The 21,879-nt window shown below is 44.3% G+C and overlaps 1 protein-coding gene across 2 annotated transcripts in view; it reads right to left on the bottom strand.

The window, feature by feature from the left end:
- The window catches only part of LOC125438359 (pro-neuregulin-3, membrane-bound isoform-like), a 136,795-nt gene extending 117,093 nt beyond the window's left edge, over positions 1-19,702 (bottom strand). For both annotated transcript variants that reach the window (XM_048506777.1, XM_048506778.1), the window contains exon 1: positions 19,679-19,702. In XM_048506777.1, coding sequence (XP_048362734.1) covers positions 19,679-19,682 — 4 coding nt within the window. In that variant the 5' untranslated portion in view covers positions 19,683-19,702. The remainder of the gene's footprint in view (positions 1-19,678) is intronic.
- Positions 19,703-21,879: the final 2,177 nt, after the last annotated feature.

Raw genomic sequence — 21,879 nt, 5'->3', positions numbered from 1 at the left:
GCTACACCAGGGGTCTTCAAACTATGACCCTCCAGATGTTCATGGACTACAATTCCCATCAGACCCTGCCAGCATGGCCAAGTGGTAGGGCTCATGGGAATTGTAGTCTATGAAGGGCCACAGTTTGAAGGCCCCTGAGCTACACAGTGAGTACTCTTGAGTCGTAGTGACAGCTTGCAGCCAAAGCAATTTTTTTAAAGCTTTGCAAAGGCTAATGAGATATCCTATTGCCAATAGTCCCTCTAAGCATTCCCTAGCACTGCACAGAACTTTAAAAAACACCATGTGGACCTGAGTTGCCCAGGAGAGCTCCTCCTGCTGGGCGGCCCCTTATCTGTGCAGCAGCAGTATTGTACCCACATAGCTGCACAACTTACAGGGAATGTTGCAGTGGTGGGATCTAAAAATTTTAGTAACAGGTTCCCATGGTGGTGGGATTCAAACTGTGGCATAGCGTCAATGGGGCTGGCTGTGGCATGGCAGGGGCATGGCCGGGCATTCCGTGGGTAGGGCATTCCTGGGCGGGGCTGTGGCAAGGACGCAGCCGCTGTGCCGGTCCTTGGGTGGGGAACGAATGCACGCAGGCGCAGGCTGCCACGCACGCCGGTGCACCTCCTACTAGACTGCTTCAAGTTCTGCGCGCTACTGCTGAGAGGAGAGGCAAAAATCACGTGGCAAAATCACCAATTAGTAACAAAATCACCAATTAGTAACCCCCTCTCGGCACATACAAATAATTAGTAACCTATTCTCAGGAACCTGTGAGAACCTGCTGGATCCCACCTGATTGCCAATGGCCAATCAGAAGCCATGCTGGATAAAAGCATCATGTGGTTCCACAAAGTGATATCATATGGCCCCACCTACCGGCCTCACTTTGGAGGCACCAGAAGAGCTTTTGATGGATGTCCTGGCTCCCATGGGTACCATTATGGGAAGCTCTGTCCTAGACTTGTAGGCCCTAGAAAAAAATGTATCATTTTAGCATCTGTCCTCATTCCCCCACCCCAGTATGAGACCTGACCATCCTGAGGATCTAAAAGAAATAAATAATTACCTATCATGAAAGCAAGCCTGGGAGAGCCACGCTTGTTTCAGTAAAACCTGGGTTCTTTTCTCCAATAACTCCAACCAGCTGAGGTCTCAATGATTTTTATTGAAAAACAGAGATAAAAGAAATAAAACTTAAATGCACAGAGGGTGCTCAACTGGTTACATTCCTTTTGGTTCTTTGTCCCCATTCCAGGAACCCATGGCCCAGAGATGCTTCTCTGACCATGTCTCAATTCAAAACCCTTTGTTTTCCCCCTCTCAGGAAAACTCTGTTCAGGCCATGAGGTAACTTAGGACTTTGAAATTGCCTCCTAGCACCTCTGCATAGTTTCCTGTCTGCCCTCCAGGAGATCAAAAGGCAAAGATGCTTTTCACAGTCATATGTGACTTCCCTTTGCTGTATCGATAGCATCATTCCATGACATGCCCCTTTTTGAGATGAAGTCTGTAAACTCCATGTTCACATACTTCAGCTTCCTAATAATACTGTTTGCATAATATCACATGTTTCTAGCTAATACATAGTTCAGCTAACTATTTTCCATCACATTACCATACCTAAATTTTGGTTATAGATAGTAAACCTTCCAAAAGTACATTTTAAAAAAAATGTTGATTGAACGATGCTGTTAAAGGAAAGGCCCATGTAGAGATAAAGATGCCTTTGTTATGACTTCATTAATATTCCACAAAACGGCATCTTGTAGTAAGTAAGTAAGATATTCTTTTGTGTCTTTGCAACTGATTAAGTGACTTAACTTTGGTGTATTCATTTCCCAAACATTCATATTTTATGAACTAGGCAATTTAACTCACATTGCAATCCCAGTTTTTCAATGGCGGCATAATTCATGGTGACAAGAGGCACCATTCCAGCCACAAATGAGCAAACTTCCGAATGCCCCGGCCGACATTACGTTACGACCAGGCTAATTTGTTCTTTGGGAATGACTCCTAGCGAGGGCTTTTCACAATGCATATTCATCATCTTAGTGAAAGTACTTGGCCAACAAATAACCTGTTTGTGGACATGCAAATGAAGGAGAAGAGGCACCACCGAGGAGAATACAAACTGGGGGAACAGATGGAAAGATGACTGATAAAAGTAGAATAAAACAAGTAATGTTCGGACTGCCCAACCCTCTTTCCTATCTGGACCTTTCCGCACAACCAAAATAAAATGTTTCGAAGCAGGAAAGAAAATGTTTCCTCTGACGAGTGCTGCATAGTTTCAGGTCCAAAACATTTTACTTCCAGCCTCAAAAGGTTTTATTTACATCCTGTTCCCTACAAATTCTTTTTTCTGAAAATGATTTGAAAACATTTTCATTTTCTGTTGTAGGACTTTAAGAAGTTTCCTACGCCTCCGGATTTTCTTGTCAGCGCCATTTTCTAAGCTCATGCTGGCTATCACATGCTGTATTTTTGTCATTTTTTTAAAAAAAATGGGGGGGGGTCATGTCTGTAGGGTTGAAGACACAACCACCAGAGAATAAGAGCACAAGGCTTTGAAGCTTCATAGCGTTGGATCCACAGATCTGTTTAAAAAAACGGAACAACCACAAAATGGCATCCAGGAGTTGTTTCAAGTGCAAACAAATGGGGGGGGGAGAGAAAACATTTTGTAGATGTTTTCAAAACATTCTCAACGACTTGTGTGGAAAGGATCTCTGTCACATTTTTATTCTCATTTTATAGTATATACAGCATTATCCCCTTTCATTCTTCCAACAAGCTGTGGGGGCAGTTTAGGAAAAGCACCGAAGATTGCTCAAGGCCTCTTATGAAATGAGATGTTGACTTTCTCATACCCAAACATGGAACTTTAGCCCCAAATTTTCAACATTTCTCTTTTGGGGTACAGACTGTTGGTCTCACTCTGTTGGTGTTCAATGGGCAGACACCTTCCTTGCAACTGTGGCCTCCTGGTATTCCACTCTATGTTCAGTCAGTCCAGGTTTAAGGACAGAGGTGGGATCCAGCAGGTTCTCACCAGTTCCCGAGAGTGGGTTACTAATTATTTGTGTGTGCCGAGAGGGGGTTACTAATTGGGTCTGCTTTTCCGTTAGAAATTCCATTAGGTCCAAAAATCATAAAGTCCTGTCGTTTCCTATGTGGATGGTTAGCGAAGGTAGAAAAATGGGATAATTCTCCCTGTTGGGCTGTTTTAAAAACACGTTTTAGAAATATGGTAAAGTTCCTTGTTTAAGGAAAGTATCCTTCTTTTGATTTCTAGAAACAAAATTAAGTATTTGAAAGTATTAAGTATTTGACAGGCAGTCAATTAGAGGAGGAGTTGTTGTTTCTGTTGGCAGTAGACGATAGGACTTGCTGTAATGAGTTTAAATTATGGACAGAAAGATACCAGCTGAAAATTAGGAACTTTTTTTTACAGTAAGAGTTTTTTACAGTAACAGAGAAATTATTAATGCCCCGCCCCAGAATGCCCGGCCACGCCCCTGTCGTGTCCCACCCAGTCCCATTGGCGCTACGCCATTGTTTAAATCCCACCACCATGGGAACCTGTTACTAAAATTTTTGGATCCCACCACTGTTTAAGGATGGTACGTTGGCTTGGGGAAGATACCTATGCTGTAAGATTCCCCCATGTCTGTCAGCTGTATTGGGTAATCCAGTCTTTCCTCTCTTCCCTCATTATGTTTCTGCTTTATTATTGAGTGTGGATTGGTGGATGTCAAATGCAATGGCTCTATTTTTCAAGACAGACTTCTCTGTCCTGCCTCACTCGTTCCCCTTCCCACAAATCAGTACCTGTGTGGGAGCTGTTTCTCCAAAGGGTTTTCATCCTCAGAGGTGACATATACATCTATAATAAGAAGAATTCTATAAGGGCTACTCAGTAAATACCACAAGTATGCAAAATATGCAGTATTTACTGCAATCAGCGTGTAATTACAAAGATCACCAAAGTAATTCTCTGGAAAGTGTCCAAGCAACATTGCACTCGTGTAGTAAATACAATCATGAGCAAACAAATCCCTTGTCAATTGTGTCCTGTGGTTAGTTGGTTGTGCTGTTAAAGGATCCTCAGACTGCAGACCATATTTTCATCAAATACCTTCTCCAGCATCTTGCAAATATAAACAGTTTCTAAAACAACTAGAATTACATTCTGTTGTAAAAATACCACCATTTTTCCACAATGGGCACGTGGTATCTCAGTACTGTGTGAGTGCCATATTGTTTGGACATATGCCAGAAATTAACTTTCGTGATCTGATTGCAGTAATTGCTGTAAACACAGTAAACTGCATGTCATGCATACAGGGGTGTACCGCCCACGGGGTCATATGTCCCTGGGTGGCTGCCATTTAGAAGAAGAAGAAGAAGAAGAAGAAGAAGAAGAAGAAGAAGAAGAAGAAGAAGAAGAAGAAGAAGAAGAAGAAGAAGAAGAAGAAGAAGAAGAAGAAGAAGAAGAAGAAGAAGAAGCAGCAGCAGCAGCAGCAGCAGCAGCAGAGGAGGAGGAGGAGGAGGAGGAGGAGGAGGAGTTTGGATTTATATCCCTCCTTTCTCTCCTGCAGGAGATTCAAAGGGGCTTACAATCTCCTTGCCCTTCCCCCCTCACAACAAACACCCTGTGAGGTGGGTGGGGCTGAGAGAGCTCTGAAAAGCTGTGACTAGCCCAAGGTCGCCCAGCTGGTGTGTGTGGGAGTATATAGGCTAATCTGAATTCTCCAGATAAGCCTCCACAGCTCAGGCGGCAGAGCTGGGAATCAAACCCGGTTCCTCCAGATTAGATACATGAGCTCTTAACCTCCTATGCCACTGCTGCTCCTTTAGTCACGTGGGGGCAAAAAATCCCCCTCATACTTCTAGCCTGGACTGCCTAGCTTCCTGCATGTCCTGCCCTAAGAAAAGGCACCATTGACCCAGACACAGCAGTGCTCTTGCTGGAAACTTTCCAGTCACCCTGCAATCGAAGAGAAAGCTCCTGTGATTAAAGGGAAAATCCTGCATCGATGTGTGAGATGGAAGCTGGGCAAATGCCGCCATGTTGCAGGAAAGTAGCCAGGAGACAACATGGTGGAGGCCCAGATGCCCTGGGCTCCTGACAGGGTTGCTCAACTCTGAACGGCACCAAGGTCAGACCCGGCCCGGAGCTGCTGGTGCTGGTGCTGACCAGTGGGGAGAGGTGAGGAGCCGGCAAGGTGTTGTGGCAAGCCAGTGAGCAGGCAAACAGCCTTATGGGCTGCCGAGATACTGTGGAAGTGGTCTTCGCAGTGGACCTCTGTCTTTTGGAGAGGGCCAGAAGCCGACTTCTGCTGCCCAGCCCAGGCCAAAGTGCAGGGCAGGGCAGCTGCTCTCCGGGATCCAGAGCTCTCCCCCTGCTGTGGCTGACAGTTCATCAGAGGAAGACTCGCCTGAGACTCACATAGCCACGCCAGTTGTGTCAGCAGAATAGGAAGAATGACAGCTCAAGGCTTACCAGGAATACCAGGGAGGATGACAGCTCTAACGATTCCTCAGATGTAACACAGCATTGCCGGCAGAGACTGAGAGTGGCCTTGAAAGAGAGGCGGTGTTCTGCTCGCCTCCAAGCCTGGCGTGAGTGCGAGTCTTCGCAGAAGCCTTCTCAAGCAAGCAGCCCAGAAAGTATATAATGAGCTTCAGTAAAGACCTACAGGCATGCATGCAATGTGTGTGTTCCTCAGCAACTCCTGCATGCGACTGTTCTGACTGTTTAGGATCTTGCTTTGACCTTGGACTGGCTTTCCACGACCTCGCTTCTCAGCCACTCCCTCCTGGTTGGTCTATACCGTGTTACTTGACTCTCTGGACTGTTTGACTCTGTTTCTGGGACTTTCCTCTGGCTGGTTGTGTTGTGTTTAGACCTGATAGTGAACTTACTGACCTTGCGTCAGGTTGACTCCCGGCCTCAGAAGCCTTCTCAGTACTGGTGCTGCTTCTGGGGGGTGAATGTTATGGGCCTCCAAAAGGGTAGGGCCCATCTCCCACCGCCCCATGAAGCAAAGTTTACCAAACCTGGCTGGTGTCACCAAGAGACTCTCCTGAAGATGCTCTGAAAGTTTTGTGGCTTTATCTTGAGAAATGTGCACCCCACAGCCCTCCCTTAGAAATTTCCCATTGGCTGCCATGGAGTGAAGTCACTGCAGAGCACAGAATCTGGGGAAATTTCTTGGGTTGCCTGTCAGGGGCACATTTATTGAGATAGTGGCACCAGATTTTCCGGGTATCATCTGTCCTAATTATACTCCTCAAGTTTGGTGAAGTTTGGTTCAGGGGGTCCAAAGTTATGGGCTACCTCAAAAGTGTAGCCCCCATCTCCTGATAGGTCCCATTGGAAACAATGGGGGATTTGGCATCCCCCTTAGAGGTCAATAACTTTGGACCCCCTGAACCAACCTTCACCAAACCTGGGGAGAATCATCAGGACAGTCTTCAGATGATATCCTGAAAGTTTGGTGCCACTAGCTTTAAATTTGTGCCCCCCTGCAGGCCAAAACTTGTAAAAACACAAAAAATACAAAACAATTAAAAAGGACCTGAATTTTTTGGATTTATCCGAATTTTCAGGCATATCCGAATCGGCTATGAGCTGGATTCAGACATACAGATCATTTTATGCCCCAAAACATCAGAATCAGAAATTCACTGAATGTGTTGGGGATCGACCAACCCTAGTTATTGCCATCACTATAACCGGAAAAGAATGCCATTTGCCAAACTCTCTATGGTTGTCATGGATTTCCAGGTGTAACATCATGTGACACTGTGCAGCCAATAAGATACAACCGGGAACACTGTGTGACATTCATCATAAAGGTTGAGACAACCAATCACAGTGGTCACCAGGTAAGGCTTCAGTGACATGCAGATGTCACGTGCTTTCACTGAAGACTTGCAAGAACCCAACAGAAATTGAGAGACTCCAGAATCCCCTGTTGGTAAGCTCTCTTTGTTTTAGGAGCTGAGCAGCTACCAGCTATAATACTTGGAAGGGAATGACATGGGAATTATACAGTTATACAATGATCATCAATTATACAATTATCACAAATGGCACATTAATTACTCCTCATGAAAGTGGCCTTAATTACATGAAGACACAATGCAAAATAGAATTGCAATCTCATAGACCTCATGACATATTTCCAGAGCAGCTGTTTACTACTCAGTCAGGAGAGGCAATGGGACAAGCAGAAGTACTTGGAGAAATGGGTACAGTAACCATTTCTGGGTGCAAAATGGCAAAACACGCGTTTAATGGCATGCTTAGATCACTCTCAGCAGGACTTTGGCTTGGGAGAGTCCAAAATTTCCTTGACATGGTCAAGGGTATAATCCAAGGTCACAGAGAAAATTGCATCAAAAACATTCGGTGCTTTTCAGATTCTGATTCACAATTAGCCTGGGTTCATGCCCCCTTACTATCAACTGGGTTGGAAAAGCAGAGAGGTCATCTACAGGAGTCAAAGCAAGAATGGGGGTGGGACAGTCCCTAAAACAAGCAGACACCACAAGTTCAAACCTCCATCACCCCACATAATTGCCTGTAGATAAAAATAGGGATTTGATTTCTTTTTAGCATATAACATTTAGCACAGATACATGAGAGAGAGACAAAGGCCTTCTCTGGTTGCTGCTTTGTTCGCTTGTTTGAAAAGCTGAGTTTGTTATGCATGACCTTTTAGGTGTCTAATTACAATGGCACTCTTGGGTTCTTTTCACACATTTACAAAACCCATCCTGGATAAGACTCTTACAGGATTCCCCAGATCACCTTTTTGTGGCATGGAAAAACAAAACAAAACAGAAACTAAGGAGAAAATAGAAATTAAGGTTTCAGCAAAGTACTCAACTTACTTCCTGATTGTTCCAGAATTCACTTGAATTTAAAACGTGGGTACTAGGGTGACAGCTGAGTTGAAATAGTTCGTGAACCTTCTTAAAAATGTTGGGCAAATTTTAAATTTTGGGCATTACTCTAGGGCCGTGGTGGCGAACCTTTGGCACTCCATATGTTATGGACTACAATTCCCATCAGCCCCTGCCAGCATGGCCAATTGGCTATGCTGGCAACGGCTGATGGGAATTGTAGTCCATAACATCTGGAGTGCCAAAGGTTCGCCACCACTGCTCTAGGGTTCTCAATGGTTATCTTATTCATTATTTTCTCAGCTGAGCAAGCTGTGTTTACCACTTTTTACTTCAAAATCAAAATACAAAAAAAACATAAAGACAGAAATTTACCAAATTATAAAGTACTTTTTTCATAGAGACTTCCAATGTCTTCTACACTGAATAGTAATCCTTAAATGCTACCCTTTGAGCACTTGGCCATTAAGCATCAAAATCACATTAAATCTTGAGCATCATTATTAATAGGAAGTCTTATTTTTCCCAATTGGATCTTAATTTAACAATCCTTGACCTTTCAAATCACTAGTTACCAATGCATTTTTCCCTGTTTCATCTAGATCATCTATCAAGAGTTTCCAATTATCCATGAACTCCATTACGTTCTTTTCTTTAAGTAGCAAAATTAACTTGACAATCTTGGCTAGCTCCAATACCTTCACCCGTAATTTTTCAATTGTAGGAATTGTTGTAGTTTTCCATTTCTGTGCATACAGTATTCATGTTGCTACTGCCACATATAAAAACAAAGTTCCGTGTTTTCTTTTTAAGGAAAGGGGGACGATAAATGTAGGAAATAAATCTTGCTTTATAGCAGGACTTTTTGAGCTTCCAGGGGATTCAGTTTCTGCAGCCCTCTTGTGAGTTGTGGAGGATTCTCAGTCAGAGGTCATACAGAGGTCATACCTGCGATGGTGCCACAGCTTGGCAGGCCCCGCAATGGTTTTGTGGGAAATATGCCTTAAAGCATGTGTGACGCTTCCTTAGCTGCATACTTTTGCTTGGTAGCCATGAGGAAATTTCCAAGCAAAGTTCCTGGACTTTGTGGAGGAGGCTCTGAGGAGCTTCTAAAACAGCTCAAGACACATTTGAAAAGCAGCTTGGCAGCACTTAGTTTAACACATTGCAAAACGGCAGCTGTTTAGACATATATCCTCAGGTAGTAGCATCCTAGCTGTTTATTTAAAAAATCTGACTTAGATGTAGGGTTGGCAATCTCTAGGTGGCACCTGGAAATCTCCCGCTATTACAACTAATCTCCAGATGATTAAGATCAGTTCCCATGGAGAAAATGGCTGCTTTGGATGCTACGGGATTGTAATCCTGCTGAGGTCCCTCCACCGCCCAAATCCTACCCTCTCCACATACCACCCCCCCCCCAAATATCCAGGTATTTCCCAACACAAACCTGACAACCCTTCCCTAGGTGACCCTGGTCGTTTCCCCACTTACCTGCTGCTGCACGCTACTCTCTGCAAGTAGCGCGGGGTCCCCCAGCACTCCCCACTACAGGGGCGGCAACAACACAGCTGCCTCGATGCTGTTGCTGTCGCACCCCCTCGGCGTGCGTCATTCCTGCCGCTCCTCCAAACGGCGCCTTTTGATGACCCCGCGCAGAGCGCGGGGTCGTGGGGAAGCCCGGGAGTGCACCAGAAATGACGCACACTGGGAGTAGCGCGCAACAACCACTCACCCTGGTAAGTGGGGAAACGCCCCCTGATTAGTCCAAACTTGTCAGATTTCAGGAGCCAAGCAGGGTAAGCCCTGGTGAGTACTTCAACGCAGAGGCAAGGAATGGTAAAACTGCCTCTGTTCATCTCTTGCCTTGAAAACACTGTGAAGAATCACAAGTCAACTGCAACTTGAGGGCACTTCATACAACACACACACACACACACACACACACACACACACACACACACACACACACACACACACACACACACACACCCCTTCCAGGAAGCACAGTTTTGTTTCTGCAACAGGAAATTAAATCTCGCTTCACATGTGTAAGGAACTCATCATAAAAGCCTGTGTCCAAACCCTTCCAAATATACAAACTTTCCCACTCAGGGTTTAACTGATGTTTGTTCCAGTTTTTTACAAAGTTCCCTCATGCGAGTGTCAAAACAATCCATTATTTCCCAGTGCGTTTTGCCAAGCTGAAAATAAACTGCGCCTGTGGAAGGCGAAGACTGCCGAAACAATATGGGGTTAAGCGACATGTTCACTCGGGTAGTCTTTGCTAGGAAATTTTCGCTGACTCTGTGTCTCGCGCATTTCAAGCATTTTCCAAAGAGATTAGGAAAACTGTCTGGCAGAAATGACAAGTTTGTGTTTTCTTGACCTAGTGAGGTTTCTTTTAAAAAAAGGAAAAGAAAAAAAAGATACCAGATTAGCTGATGGGCATTTGCTGACATGTGAGGTTCTGACCTACGAAATGCAGCGTCTCTCTCGCTGGCTGGCAGGCCTCGTACAGGTTAAGTATCAAAACCACAAAGACGTGCATCTTTTAGCCTTTAGCGTCAGCTTCAGTGATGCCTCGCTGACACATGTGGCATGTGTCAACAGAGGTACAGCAATATATAGATAAAGAGGGATTGTGCCGGAATAAAAATGTGAGTTGCTAAAGTGCGACAAGAATCCTGTTGGTTTTGACCACATTGTCTTGTAAAATGCAACTAGGGGCAACGAACAGTGGCGTCTTCCACAGGGTTACTCTGATTTAAGCCCACTGCAATCAATGCATCAAATTTTGCCCACAGCGCCCCCCCTTACAGAGGCCCTTTCCGCACTGGCCAAATACAGTGCCCTGGGGACGGCAAAAACGGCATCCCCAGGGAGCTGTTCGCATGGGGGGCCCTCGCTCCTCCCAAGCAGCGCGGGCCAAGCTGTTTCCCTAACCTCGCTCATCGGAAAGCTTTCAGGTTTTTTTGCGAAAACAGCGACTTAACTAACCGCTGCCGTCTGCGAACGGCAGCGGGCTGGAAGGCTTATCCTCCCCTTTCCCAATCGAGGCTTTACCTTCCCTGCAAACCGTTCAGGCGTGTGAAACAGCAAATCGAGGCCTGGGGACATGTTCCCCTGCCCTGTGACTCTGGAAGGAGCGGCCACACACGGGAACAGGGGGGCATGTCCCTGGCCTCAATAGCGCGCACCAAACGATTACCGCCCAGGGAAGGTAAATGCTGATCCGGAAGCGTACAATGGCGCAGCGCATGCAGCCATCTTCCTGATAGTTTCCGGGACCGTTCATGCGAATGGTCCCGGGGGGGTTGGGTCGGCATCATGTACGTCGACCCAACCCTCAGCGTGGCCATGCGGAAACGGCCAGAGAGATTCAACTGTAGAGTTGCAAACTCCAGGTTGGGAAATTCCAGGAGGTTTGGGGTTGGAGCATTGGGAGGGCAGGGTTTGGGGAGGGACCTCAGTAGGTATGACACCATAAAGTCCATCCTCCAAATGAACCATGTTCTCAAGGGAACTGATTTCTCTGGACTGAAGATCAGTTGTAGGACCCAAAGCAAAGCATATCCCTTATTGACATATCAGGCATAACAGGCAGATAAAACAGAGCCATTAAAAGGAACTATATAAAGGCCCCTTCCGCACACGCAAAATAATGCGTTTTCAAACCACTTTCACAACTGTTTGCAAGTGGATTTTGCTATTCCGCACAGCTTCAAAGAGCACTGAAAGCAGTTTGAAAGTGCATTATTCTGCATGTGCGGAATGAGCCTATGTTAAAAAAGAGAAAAAACAGTCGAAAGTGATGTTACTAAAGTAGTAAAGGTAATAAAACAGTAAAAGTAAAATAGTAAAACAACCTGCACTGGTGGTTCCTAACGGCTCATGTCATAACACTATGCAAACGTAACCTCATGATATAATATAAAAAGTCTGTGATAATTTCAGTTATTTCAAGGGTTGTGATGATTCAGAAGGAAGGGGACTTTTAAGGAAGGGGACTTGTTAACTAAGGGTTGTTTTAATAAGTTGGTCTGATTAGTTATGTAAAAGGAACTATGAAGAAACATGTGGTATCGATTCTGCACAGTTCATCTTACAAGGACAGGGATCGGTTGTAATAACAGGAGATCTCCATATCCCACTTGGAGTGTGACAACCCTATCCAACTGAATCAAATTCCGACGGACTAGCAGTACTGTCATAAACAGAACTGCGCCCTGTTATGTTAGAATGGTGCTGCTCGGCTTAGGATAGCAATAAAAATGCACTCTTTTATGTAACCGAGAGTAACCGAAAATGTATTGCTCATACTATTCTGAAAAAGTATGATCAACAAGGGAGAAAGATTGATGAGACTTAAATTATATGAGTGATGAATATTGTGGGTTTAAACGGAGGGAATTTGTATGAATAATCAGAATAAGCAAAAAGATTAAAAAATGGTGTTATTATCATTACTATTAAATTTTGTCTAATATCACAGCTGCCAGTTCTTTAGCTTTAAAAAGGGCTTGGACAGATTTATGGAGGAGAAGTCGATCTATGGCTACCAATCTTGATCCTCCTTGATCTCAGATTGCAAATGCCTCAACAGACCAGGTGCTCAGGAGGAGCAGCAGCAGAAGGCCATTGCTTTCACCTCCTGCATGTAAGCTCCCAAAGGCACCTGGTGGGCCACTGCGAGTAGCAGAATGCTGGACTACATGGACTCTGGTCTGATCCAGCAGGCTAGTTCTTATGTTCTTATGGTTGTTGTTGGCTTTCCATTACAACTTGAGCCTCACCCAGACACCTAGGACGTTGCGATCTATCCGTGTAGTATTTGTGTGGATCCCAGCAGGGTTTCCTTCTGAATCTGACAGATTTTGATTTTATCAATTTGAAGATGTTTTTAAGTGCCGTCTTAGTGTTTTTGGAATGGCCCCTGGGGTGCCAATTACCACTGGGACGACCTCAGCTCGTTTGTATCACAGTAGCTGAATCGTGATTTTCAAATCGTGGTATTTAGTGACGGCCACATAATCTTTTTCAGTGACCCTACTGTCACCAGGCATTGCTGTGTCGATGATGGTCACTTTCCTGTCACTGATCACTGAGATGTCTGGTGTATTATGTGCCAACACCTTGTCCGTTTGGATTCATATCACAATTATGATTAGTAAGATTTATTCCTCATCGTTTACTACAGTCTCAGGGTGGGTTACAAGAAAAGCCAAAATAAAATCCCATACAGTCCCATACAATAAAACATTCTCGACTAAAACTTCCAAACCCAACCATCCCCCAAAGAGGAAGGAGTGTTCAGGGCACCTCGGCCCCACCCCCCTTAACAGCTTATAAGACCAAAAACTAATGATAGTAATCATGCGTCAATGTTTACTCTGCATTAATATACTTGATTATTAGAATTTGCTTGAGATTTTATAGAACATCGTATATATAAACATATTAGTTCTCTAGTGATTGCAACTGGATGTTAGAAAAGAGCCTATTTTTCTTTCACTGATCTTTTTTATTGTTTTATCAGTTTTACTCTCTATTAATGAAAAGTAATAACAATAAAAACGAAAAGCAGCCTATGCTAAAAGGGGAGGCATGCTTTTTAGAACATACTAGCGGTATATGAATAGAATAGAATAGAATAGAATCTTTATTGGCCAAGTGTGATTGGACACACAAGGAATTTGTCTCCGGTGCATATGCTCTCAGTGTACATAAAGAAAATACATTTGTCAAGAATCATAAGGTACAGCACTTAATGATTGTCATATAGGTCTAGTAAGCAATCAGGAAACAATCAATAGTAATAAAAACATAAAATGTAAAATCATAAAATAAAATGAAATGACCACACGTTGCTGCGGGTTATTGTGGTGAAATGGGAAAGGAACAGATGCCGACCCTTCCCTCTCCCTCTGCTAGGGTGGGTGGGTCATATCCAGATGTTGGGGCCCCTCCCTCCCATCCCTTGCATGACACCCCTCACTCTCTCCCCCCACAATTCTCTTCCCTTGCATGCCTCCCCTCAGTCCCTTCCCTTTCCCTCCCTCTCTTCCCTTGCTCGCCACCACTCCCTCTCTTCCCTCTCCCTTGTGTGTATGTGTGTGTATGAGTTTCACTTCCAGTCGAGCAATTGCCTATGTGCTGTTTCCACTGCTCATATCTGGCCATCTGAGTGAACATTCTAAGCTGCACGAACATTCTAAGGGTGACAGTTACACACAGGCAGCTGCATCGCCCTCACTGGAAAAGGGGATTTTGGGGTGTAGGTACAGTATCGGAGAGGGGGAAGGAGATATGAACACAGTAGGAGGCACGAGGGGCGGCATCTGAAAGTTTCAGGGCAGTTGGTGAAGTGGTGTCCGAGGTCACCTGTCACCAACAAACTCACAGGTTGCTTTATATATATATAGATTTCTGTACAGGACTCATTGAACATAAGAACATAAGAACATAAAAACAAGCCAGCTGGATCAGACCAGAGTCCATCTAGTCCAGCTCTCTGCTACTCGCAGTGGCCCACCAGGTGCCTTTGGGAGCTCACGTGCAGGAGGTGAACGCAATGGCCTTCTGCTGCGGCTGTTGCTCCCGATCACCTGGTCTGTTAAGGCATTTGCAATCTGAGATCAAGGAGGATCAAGATTGGTAGCCATAAATCGACTTCTCCTCCATAAATCTGTCCAAGCCCCTTTTAAAGCTATCCAGGTTAGTGGCCATCACCACCTCCTGTGGCAGCGTATTCCAAACACCAATCACACGTTGCGTGAAGAAGTGTTTCCTTTTATTAGTCCTAATTCTTCCCCCCAGCATTTTTCAATGAATGCCCCCTGGTTCAAGTATTGTGAGAAAGAGAGAAAACTGTCTCTCTGTCAACATTTTCTACCCCATGCATAATTTTATAGACTTCAATCATACCCCCCACTTCTAGACGCCTTCCCTCTCCCAAATCCAAAGAGTCTCCCCAAACGCTTGCATGTGCCTCTCCCTCATAGGGAAGGTGCTCCAGGCCCTCAATCATCCTTTGTTGCCCTTTCAATCTGCACTTTCTTTCTATCTCCTCAATATCCTTTTGAGATGCAAATCCAGAACTGGACACAGTACTCCTGGCGCGTTGCAATTCCCACTGCTTTATATAAGGGCATGACAATCTTTGCAGTTTTATTCTCAATTCCTTTCCTAATTATCCCCAGCATAGAGTTTGCCTTTTCACAGTTGCCATGCATTGAGTTGACATCTCATGGAACTATCAACCAAGACTTCAAATCCCTCTTCCTGGTCTGTGACTGATAGCACTGGACCCTTGTAGCTTGTGGCTGTGAAGTTTGGATTTTTTTGCCCCCTAAGTGTGCAATTTCTACTTTGTATTTGGTTACATTGAACTGCATTTGCCATTTCTGAGCCCACTCACCTAATTTATCAAGGTCCGCTTTGGAGTTCTTCAGCAATGCTTTGTGGTTCTCACCACCCTACATAATTTGGTATCATCTGCAACCATGGCCACCACGCTACTCCACCCCTATTTCCAGGCTCATTTATGACAGGTTAAAGAGCACTGGTCCCAAAACGGATCCTTGGGGACACCACTCCCTACATCTCTCCATTGTGAGAACTTCCCATTTACACCCACCCTTCCTTGCTTCCTGTTTTTCAACCAGTTTTTAATCCATAGAAGACTTCTTATTCCCTTTTGGATTGCTGAGTTTTCTCAATAGTCTCTGGTGAGGAACTTTGTCAAAGCCTTTGAAATCCAAGTAGACAATGTCCACTGGTTCCCCCTTATCCACATGCCTGTTTACACCCCTCAAAGAACTCTAGTAAGTTTGTAAGACAGGATTTGCCTCTGCAAAAAAGCCATGCTTGACTCTTTCTCCTAAAGCAGGTCTTGCTTTTCTACCTGACTTATAATGTTATCTTGAAGGATAGATTCTACCAATTTACCAGGAACCGATGTCAAACTGACTGGTCTTGTAATTTCCTCGGGGTCCCTTAAATCCTTTCTTAAAGATTGGTGTGACATTGGCCATCTTCCAGTCTTCTTTGTAGGGATGGAGCCCGATTCTCAGGGATAAGTTGCATATTAAAGTGAGAAGATCAGCAATTTCATGCTTGAGCTCTTTAAGAACTCTTTGGATGAATGCAGTCTGGGGCTAGGGATTATGGTAGTATTTAGTTTATCAATGGCTGCCAGAACTTCTTTCCCCTCTTGTTCACTACCACTATCTTCGCTAGTTCCTCGGATTCGGGCCTCCCAAGAAGCATGGTTCAGGTGCAGGAATGTTCCTCACCTCCCTCTTGGGTGAAGACAGATGCAAAGCACCATCTCAGCTTCTCAGCAATCTCCCTGTCATCTTTTAGCACACACCCTTTGTTCCCTTTATCATCTAACGGGCTCTACTGCTTCTCTAGCTGGCTTCCCTTGCTTTTGATGTAATTTGAAGAACTGTTTGTTGCTGGTCTTGATGTTCGCAGCCATGAGTTCCCTATAACTTTTTTTTTGCCTCCCCTTACAGCTAATTTGCTTCTCTTTGCCACCATTTGTGTTCCTTCATATCTTCTTCATCAGGTCAAACTGGACTTCCATTTTCTAGTATACATTTTCTTTTTTCTGATAATTTCTCAACCTCTCTTGTTAACCATGGTGGCTTTTTTTGGACTGGGTGCTGCCTTTTCTAACCCAGGAACACATTCCAGCTGAGCTTTTATTACTGTGTTTTTTAAATAACCTCCAAGCATCTTGGACAGTTTTGACTCTCTCTTTACTCTTTCCCCTTTCAGCTTCCTGCACACTCATCCCCCTCATCTTTGAGAAATTTCCCTTTCTGAAGGCGAATGTAACTACATTAGTAGTTGTCACTTGTTCGCATGCAGAGATACTGAATCTGACAGCATTGTGGTCGCTGTTCCCTATCGGCTCAACAACACTGACTTCCTGCACCAGGTCCTGGGTCACATAGAATTAGATCTAGGATCACCTCTCCTCTGGTTGGTTCCACAACCATCTGTTCTAAGACACAGTCATTTAGCATATCCAGGAATGCTCTCTCCTTACTATGACCTGAACATGCATTTTTCCAGTTTATATGGGGATAGTTAAAATCACCCATTACCACTACATTTTTGTTTTTGTTGGCCTCTCTAATTTCTTTTTCCATCTCAGAATCCTCTTGTGCACTTTGGTCAGGGGGACGATAATATATTCCTAATATTAAACTGTCCTTCACACCTGGTATTGATTGGCTGCCGATGGCTTTGGGCAGCCAATCCTAGATCCATTTTAAACATGGCCCTCATCAAAATAAGCTGTTGTTGGTCTAGTAGAAATGTATCAGAGGTCTGATGACCTGAAGGCAGGTGGAGTTTATTTCCTGACTTTACTTCCTGAGCTCACTTCCTAAACCTCTTCATTTCTTCCTCCAAAAGGATATTCTGTGTATCAAACAATACATTATGCGATTTTCTATTATTCTTTTTTTTGCACAGTTTTGAAACCCTTTGGTCAAGTTGCATCTGAACAGGAAAAATATGGTACACAGAGAGAAGTTGTTTCAGGCTTTCCCACGCAGAGCACTTCTTCAGTTCAAAATCAGACTCTGCGAGCTGCTTTATTCATTCAACAGCAGAGGGAACAATATGACTCTATATCTTCCCTACCCATTTCCCTTAACAGGTGACTAAACAGCATAAGGAGGGTAATTTTCAGCTGGAAATTGACAGGACATGAATGGACAGGCATTTTCGCTTCTGCCCTTCTTCTCTTATATCAAAACTGGATGGGGCCACAGCTCAGATGCAGAGCATCTGCTTTGTGTACAGAATGTTCTAGGTTCAATCTTTGGCATCTCCAGTTAGTGGACAATATAAAAGGCATGGGTCTGAGACCATGGAGAGCAGCTGTCAGCCCGAGTAGATAATACTGACTTGCAAGACTAATGGTCTGACTCAACAGAAGGCAGCTCCATCTTTTCCTGTGTCCAGACATACTTCGGATTTTTATCTTAAAAAATAAAAAAGGAAACATGAAGGTAACAGGCAGGACACCTGACGTCAAACGGGATCCTGGTTTCTGTGATGCTAATGGGGTTTCTCTCTTTCGGTTTCCTGCTGTCTCTGTGCTTTGCAACTTGTAGCAATGTAGATTGTGCCCAAGCACCAGTGGGACTAGGGCCGTGGTGGTGAACCTTTGGCACTCCAGATGTTATGGACAACAATTCCCATCAGCCCCTTCCAGCATGGCCAGTTGGCCATGCTGGCAGGGGCTGATGGGAATTGTAGTCCAAAGGTTCAGCCCCTGTAGTCCAGGGGCTGATGGGAATTGTAGTGCCAAAGGTTCGCCACCACTGGACTAGGGATAGTATTGTCAAGAGCTTCTCTATTGTTCTTGTGCTATTTTTATCCTGTCTGTCCTCCAGGGACCACAGAATGGAATGAAAAGGTCTGCTTTCCCCTATTTCATCTTCACAAAAACCTACGGGGTAGATAAGGGTGATAGAAATGTACTGGCCTATGATTACCCAGCATGGTGTAGTGGTTAAGATGTCAGACTAGGACAGTGGTGGTGAACCTATGGCACTTCAGATGTTCATGGACTACAATTCCCATCAGTGCCTGTCAGCATGGCCAGTTGGCCATGCTGGCAGGGGCTGATGGGAATTGTAGTCCATAACATCTGGAGTGCCAAAGGCTTGCCACCACTGGACTAGGGAAAGGAGGGGGAGAATATAAGGGCTATATCAGGGGGCTATATCAGGGGGCTATATAAGAGGGGCTTGTTAGGTCAGCTTAGAACTGGCTTTCTCTTGATGGCCACTCTGATGTCTGTCAATAAAGACCTTTGATTGAAATCACTGCGTTCGTCATTGGGGCAGATCCAGGGCTTGACAGAAGGAAAGAATAATGGAGCTCTCCAGACAGACACCAGATGTCTGCAGAACACAGAGCAGCAGCTGGGTTTTTCATAAACTTTTCATATACCGTATATACTCGTGTATAAGTCGACCCGAATATAAGTCGAGGCACCTAATTTTACCACTAAAAACTGGGAAAACTTATTGACTCGAGTATAAGTCTAGGGTGGGAAATGAAGCAGCTACTGATAAATTTCAAAAAAAATACAAAAAAGAAAATATATAATGGTCCAGAGGCTATTTGGGGTGTCTCTGCTACACTGACCTCCATCTCACCAATCCCAAGGTCTCTCCCACCGACCTTTCCATCCCGCAGCTTGTCCAGCTCACCCAGGTCGACTGGCTGTCACCCACCAAGAGCCAGGGGCTGGCCACCGCCGAGAAGAAGGCAGAGGCAGAGAAAGTGGCTGAAAGGGGGAAGGCAGAGGAGAGCAAAGCAGAGAAGAAGGCTGAGAAAGCGGCTGAAAGGTGGGAGGCAGAGAAGAAAGCAGAGGAGAGCAAAGCAGAGGCAGAGAAAGCAGCTGAAAGGGGGAAGGCAGAAAAGGAGAGAGCGAAGAAGGGAGAGGGGGAACACCACACAAGAATTAAGTGGGACCCTCACTCGCGTATAAGTCGAGGGGGGCTTTTTTTCAGCACAAAAATGTGCTGAAAAAGTAGACTTATACGTGAGTATATAAGGTAAGTAAAAGCTCCACATTATGAAAGCTCTTTACGGTCGCACACCCAAACTCATCACTGCTTTATGAAGCCTGCGGTTCTTTCACAGAGTCTAACACAGAGGTCTTTTGGCAATATTAATAAATGACAACAAATTAAAACAAGGAAGTTAAAAAAATTAAAGAAACACTTACCCATGAATTCAATTCCTAAATGGTCAGCTGCACCAATGAAAACATGCAAAGGAAGGAGAGAAAAAGAAGAGAACATTAGTGAAGAGGCTGCTGAAATATTAAAAAAGGAACATTTTATATCGAAAGATGGTAGAGCTTCTCACATATACTCACAGAGGTATCACAATTATTTGATAACTCCACTGCGAGCTAGAATGCTGAATTTTGTACCCACATCATCTAAAATAACTCACTTATTAGGAAACAAAACCTGAAAATGTAACATGGGTATATCTCTCCCACGAAGTAGGAGATTTAAAGGGTATCCCCAAAGGATTATGCTGCTTCTACACCATGCATGAAATATGCAACAGGTAAGGTTTGCTAGAAAACTCTGAACATTGAATGCTTGAGAATAACTCCTGGGGGGAAAAAAAGCTGGTGATACAATGCCTATCACAAGATATTTCCACTCAGACCCAAAATATGGAATTTGGCACACCGTACATTTAAATACAAAATCCCCGTTTTCATCTCTTCTATAACAAGAAAATGCGAAGTATGCAGCAAAACTCATAGCTCAGCCCCATCCAGGGGGAAAAAATTTGGTATACATGTATTCCAAAGAATCCAGATTATTTTTTTAAAAAAGCTTGAAAATGGGACACCTGTTCATTCCTCTAGCAGAACAAAGACTATTTCCCTTGCATTAGTGAAGATGCCTGCAAGTCACAACAAATGCTAAAATTAGGTATACGCATAAGCACAGGTGGGATCCAGCAGGTTCTCACCAGTTCCCGAGAGTGGGTTACTAATTATTTGTGTGTGCCGAGAGGGGGTTACTAATTGGGTCTGCTTTTCTGTTAGAAATTCCATTTGGTCCAAAAATCATAAAGTCCTGTTGTTTCCTATGTGGCTGGATAGCAAAGGTAGAAAATTCTCCCTGTTGGGCTGTTTTAAAAACATGTTTTAGGAATATGGTAAAGTTCCTTGTTTAAGGAAAGTATCCTTCTTTTGATTACTAGAAACAAAATTAAGTATCTGAAAGTATTAAGTATTTGACAGGCAGTCAATTAGAGGAGAAGTAGTTGTTTCTGTTGGCAGTAGACGATAGGACTTGCTATAATGAATTTAAATTATGGACAGAAAGATACCAGCTGTAAATTAGGAACTTTTTTTTTACAGTAAGAGTTTTTTACAGTAACAGAGAAATTATTAATGCTCCTACTCGAATGCCCACTACCGCCAAGCGTTCCCCTAGCCCCATTGGTGCTACGCCACTGTTTGAATCCCACCACCAAGGGAACCTGTCACTAAAATTTTTGGATCCCACCACTGTGCATAAGCATTTGCAATTCCATGCATGAGCGTTACCAATTCCAAGTTGTGAAACTCCTGGAGAGCTGGATGTAGAACCTGGGCAGATAGTATTTTGTGGAGGAGAGGGAGCTCAGCAGACATATGATGCCCAACGGTCCACCTTTCAAAGCAGCCACTGTCTCCAGGGAAACTGATCTCTGGAATCTGAAGATCAGCTGTCATTCCAGGAGAACTCCAGGTTGTACCTAGAGGTTGGCAGCCCCGATGCACGGCACTTACTTTGAATGCAGATGACTTGACGTTTACTGCACAATAGAGACCAGCATAGCAAAACTGGGAAAGGAAAATCATGCTGGATGAAATGCTGATCTGTGGGAGTTAGACAGTCCAATCCTAAGAACGTTGTCTTCAGAGTAAATAGACCTCAGCACAAACCTGAGTAGACATGCTTACGATTGTTGGCATTACTCTACCTTCAAATCAGATTCGGCTTTGATAGGATCTCTAGTAGACACAATGAACAATTATCTCAACACCCACTTCCTGTCTGAGCCTTTAGAATGCAACTTTAGAATGCTTGCTAAGAACATGCTGGAATAGCCGTGCTGGATCAAACCAGTAATCTTTCTAGTCCATTTCCAACAGTGGTCAGTCAGATGCCACAGAGAAGCTCCCAAGCAAAGCTGGCAGACAATAGTCCTCAACTGCTGACTGTTCCTCAGCATTTGACAATTAGAAGCACTCTACCTCTGAACTTGGAGGTCTACCATGGCTCATAGTCCATGACTGATCTATCTTCCATAAGTGTGTCCAGATCCTTTAAAAATCTTCCTAAGCCAGTGGCCGTAGCCATATCACATGGCAGTAGGGTTCCTGTTTGCCTGCTCCTGCAAATTGCAGCC

Source organism: Sphaerodactylus townsendi, linkage group LG08, assembly GCF_021028975.2.
Source record: "Sphaerodactylus townsendi isolate TG3544 linkage group LG08, MPM_Stown_v2.3, whole genome shotgun sequence".
Lineage (NCBI taxonomy): Eukaryota > Metazoa > Chordata > Lepidosauria > Squamata > Sphaerodactylidae > Sphaerodactylus > Sphaerodactylus townsendi.
This window is presented reverse-complemented; position numbering and strand designations above follow the sequence as displayed.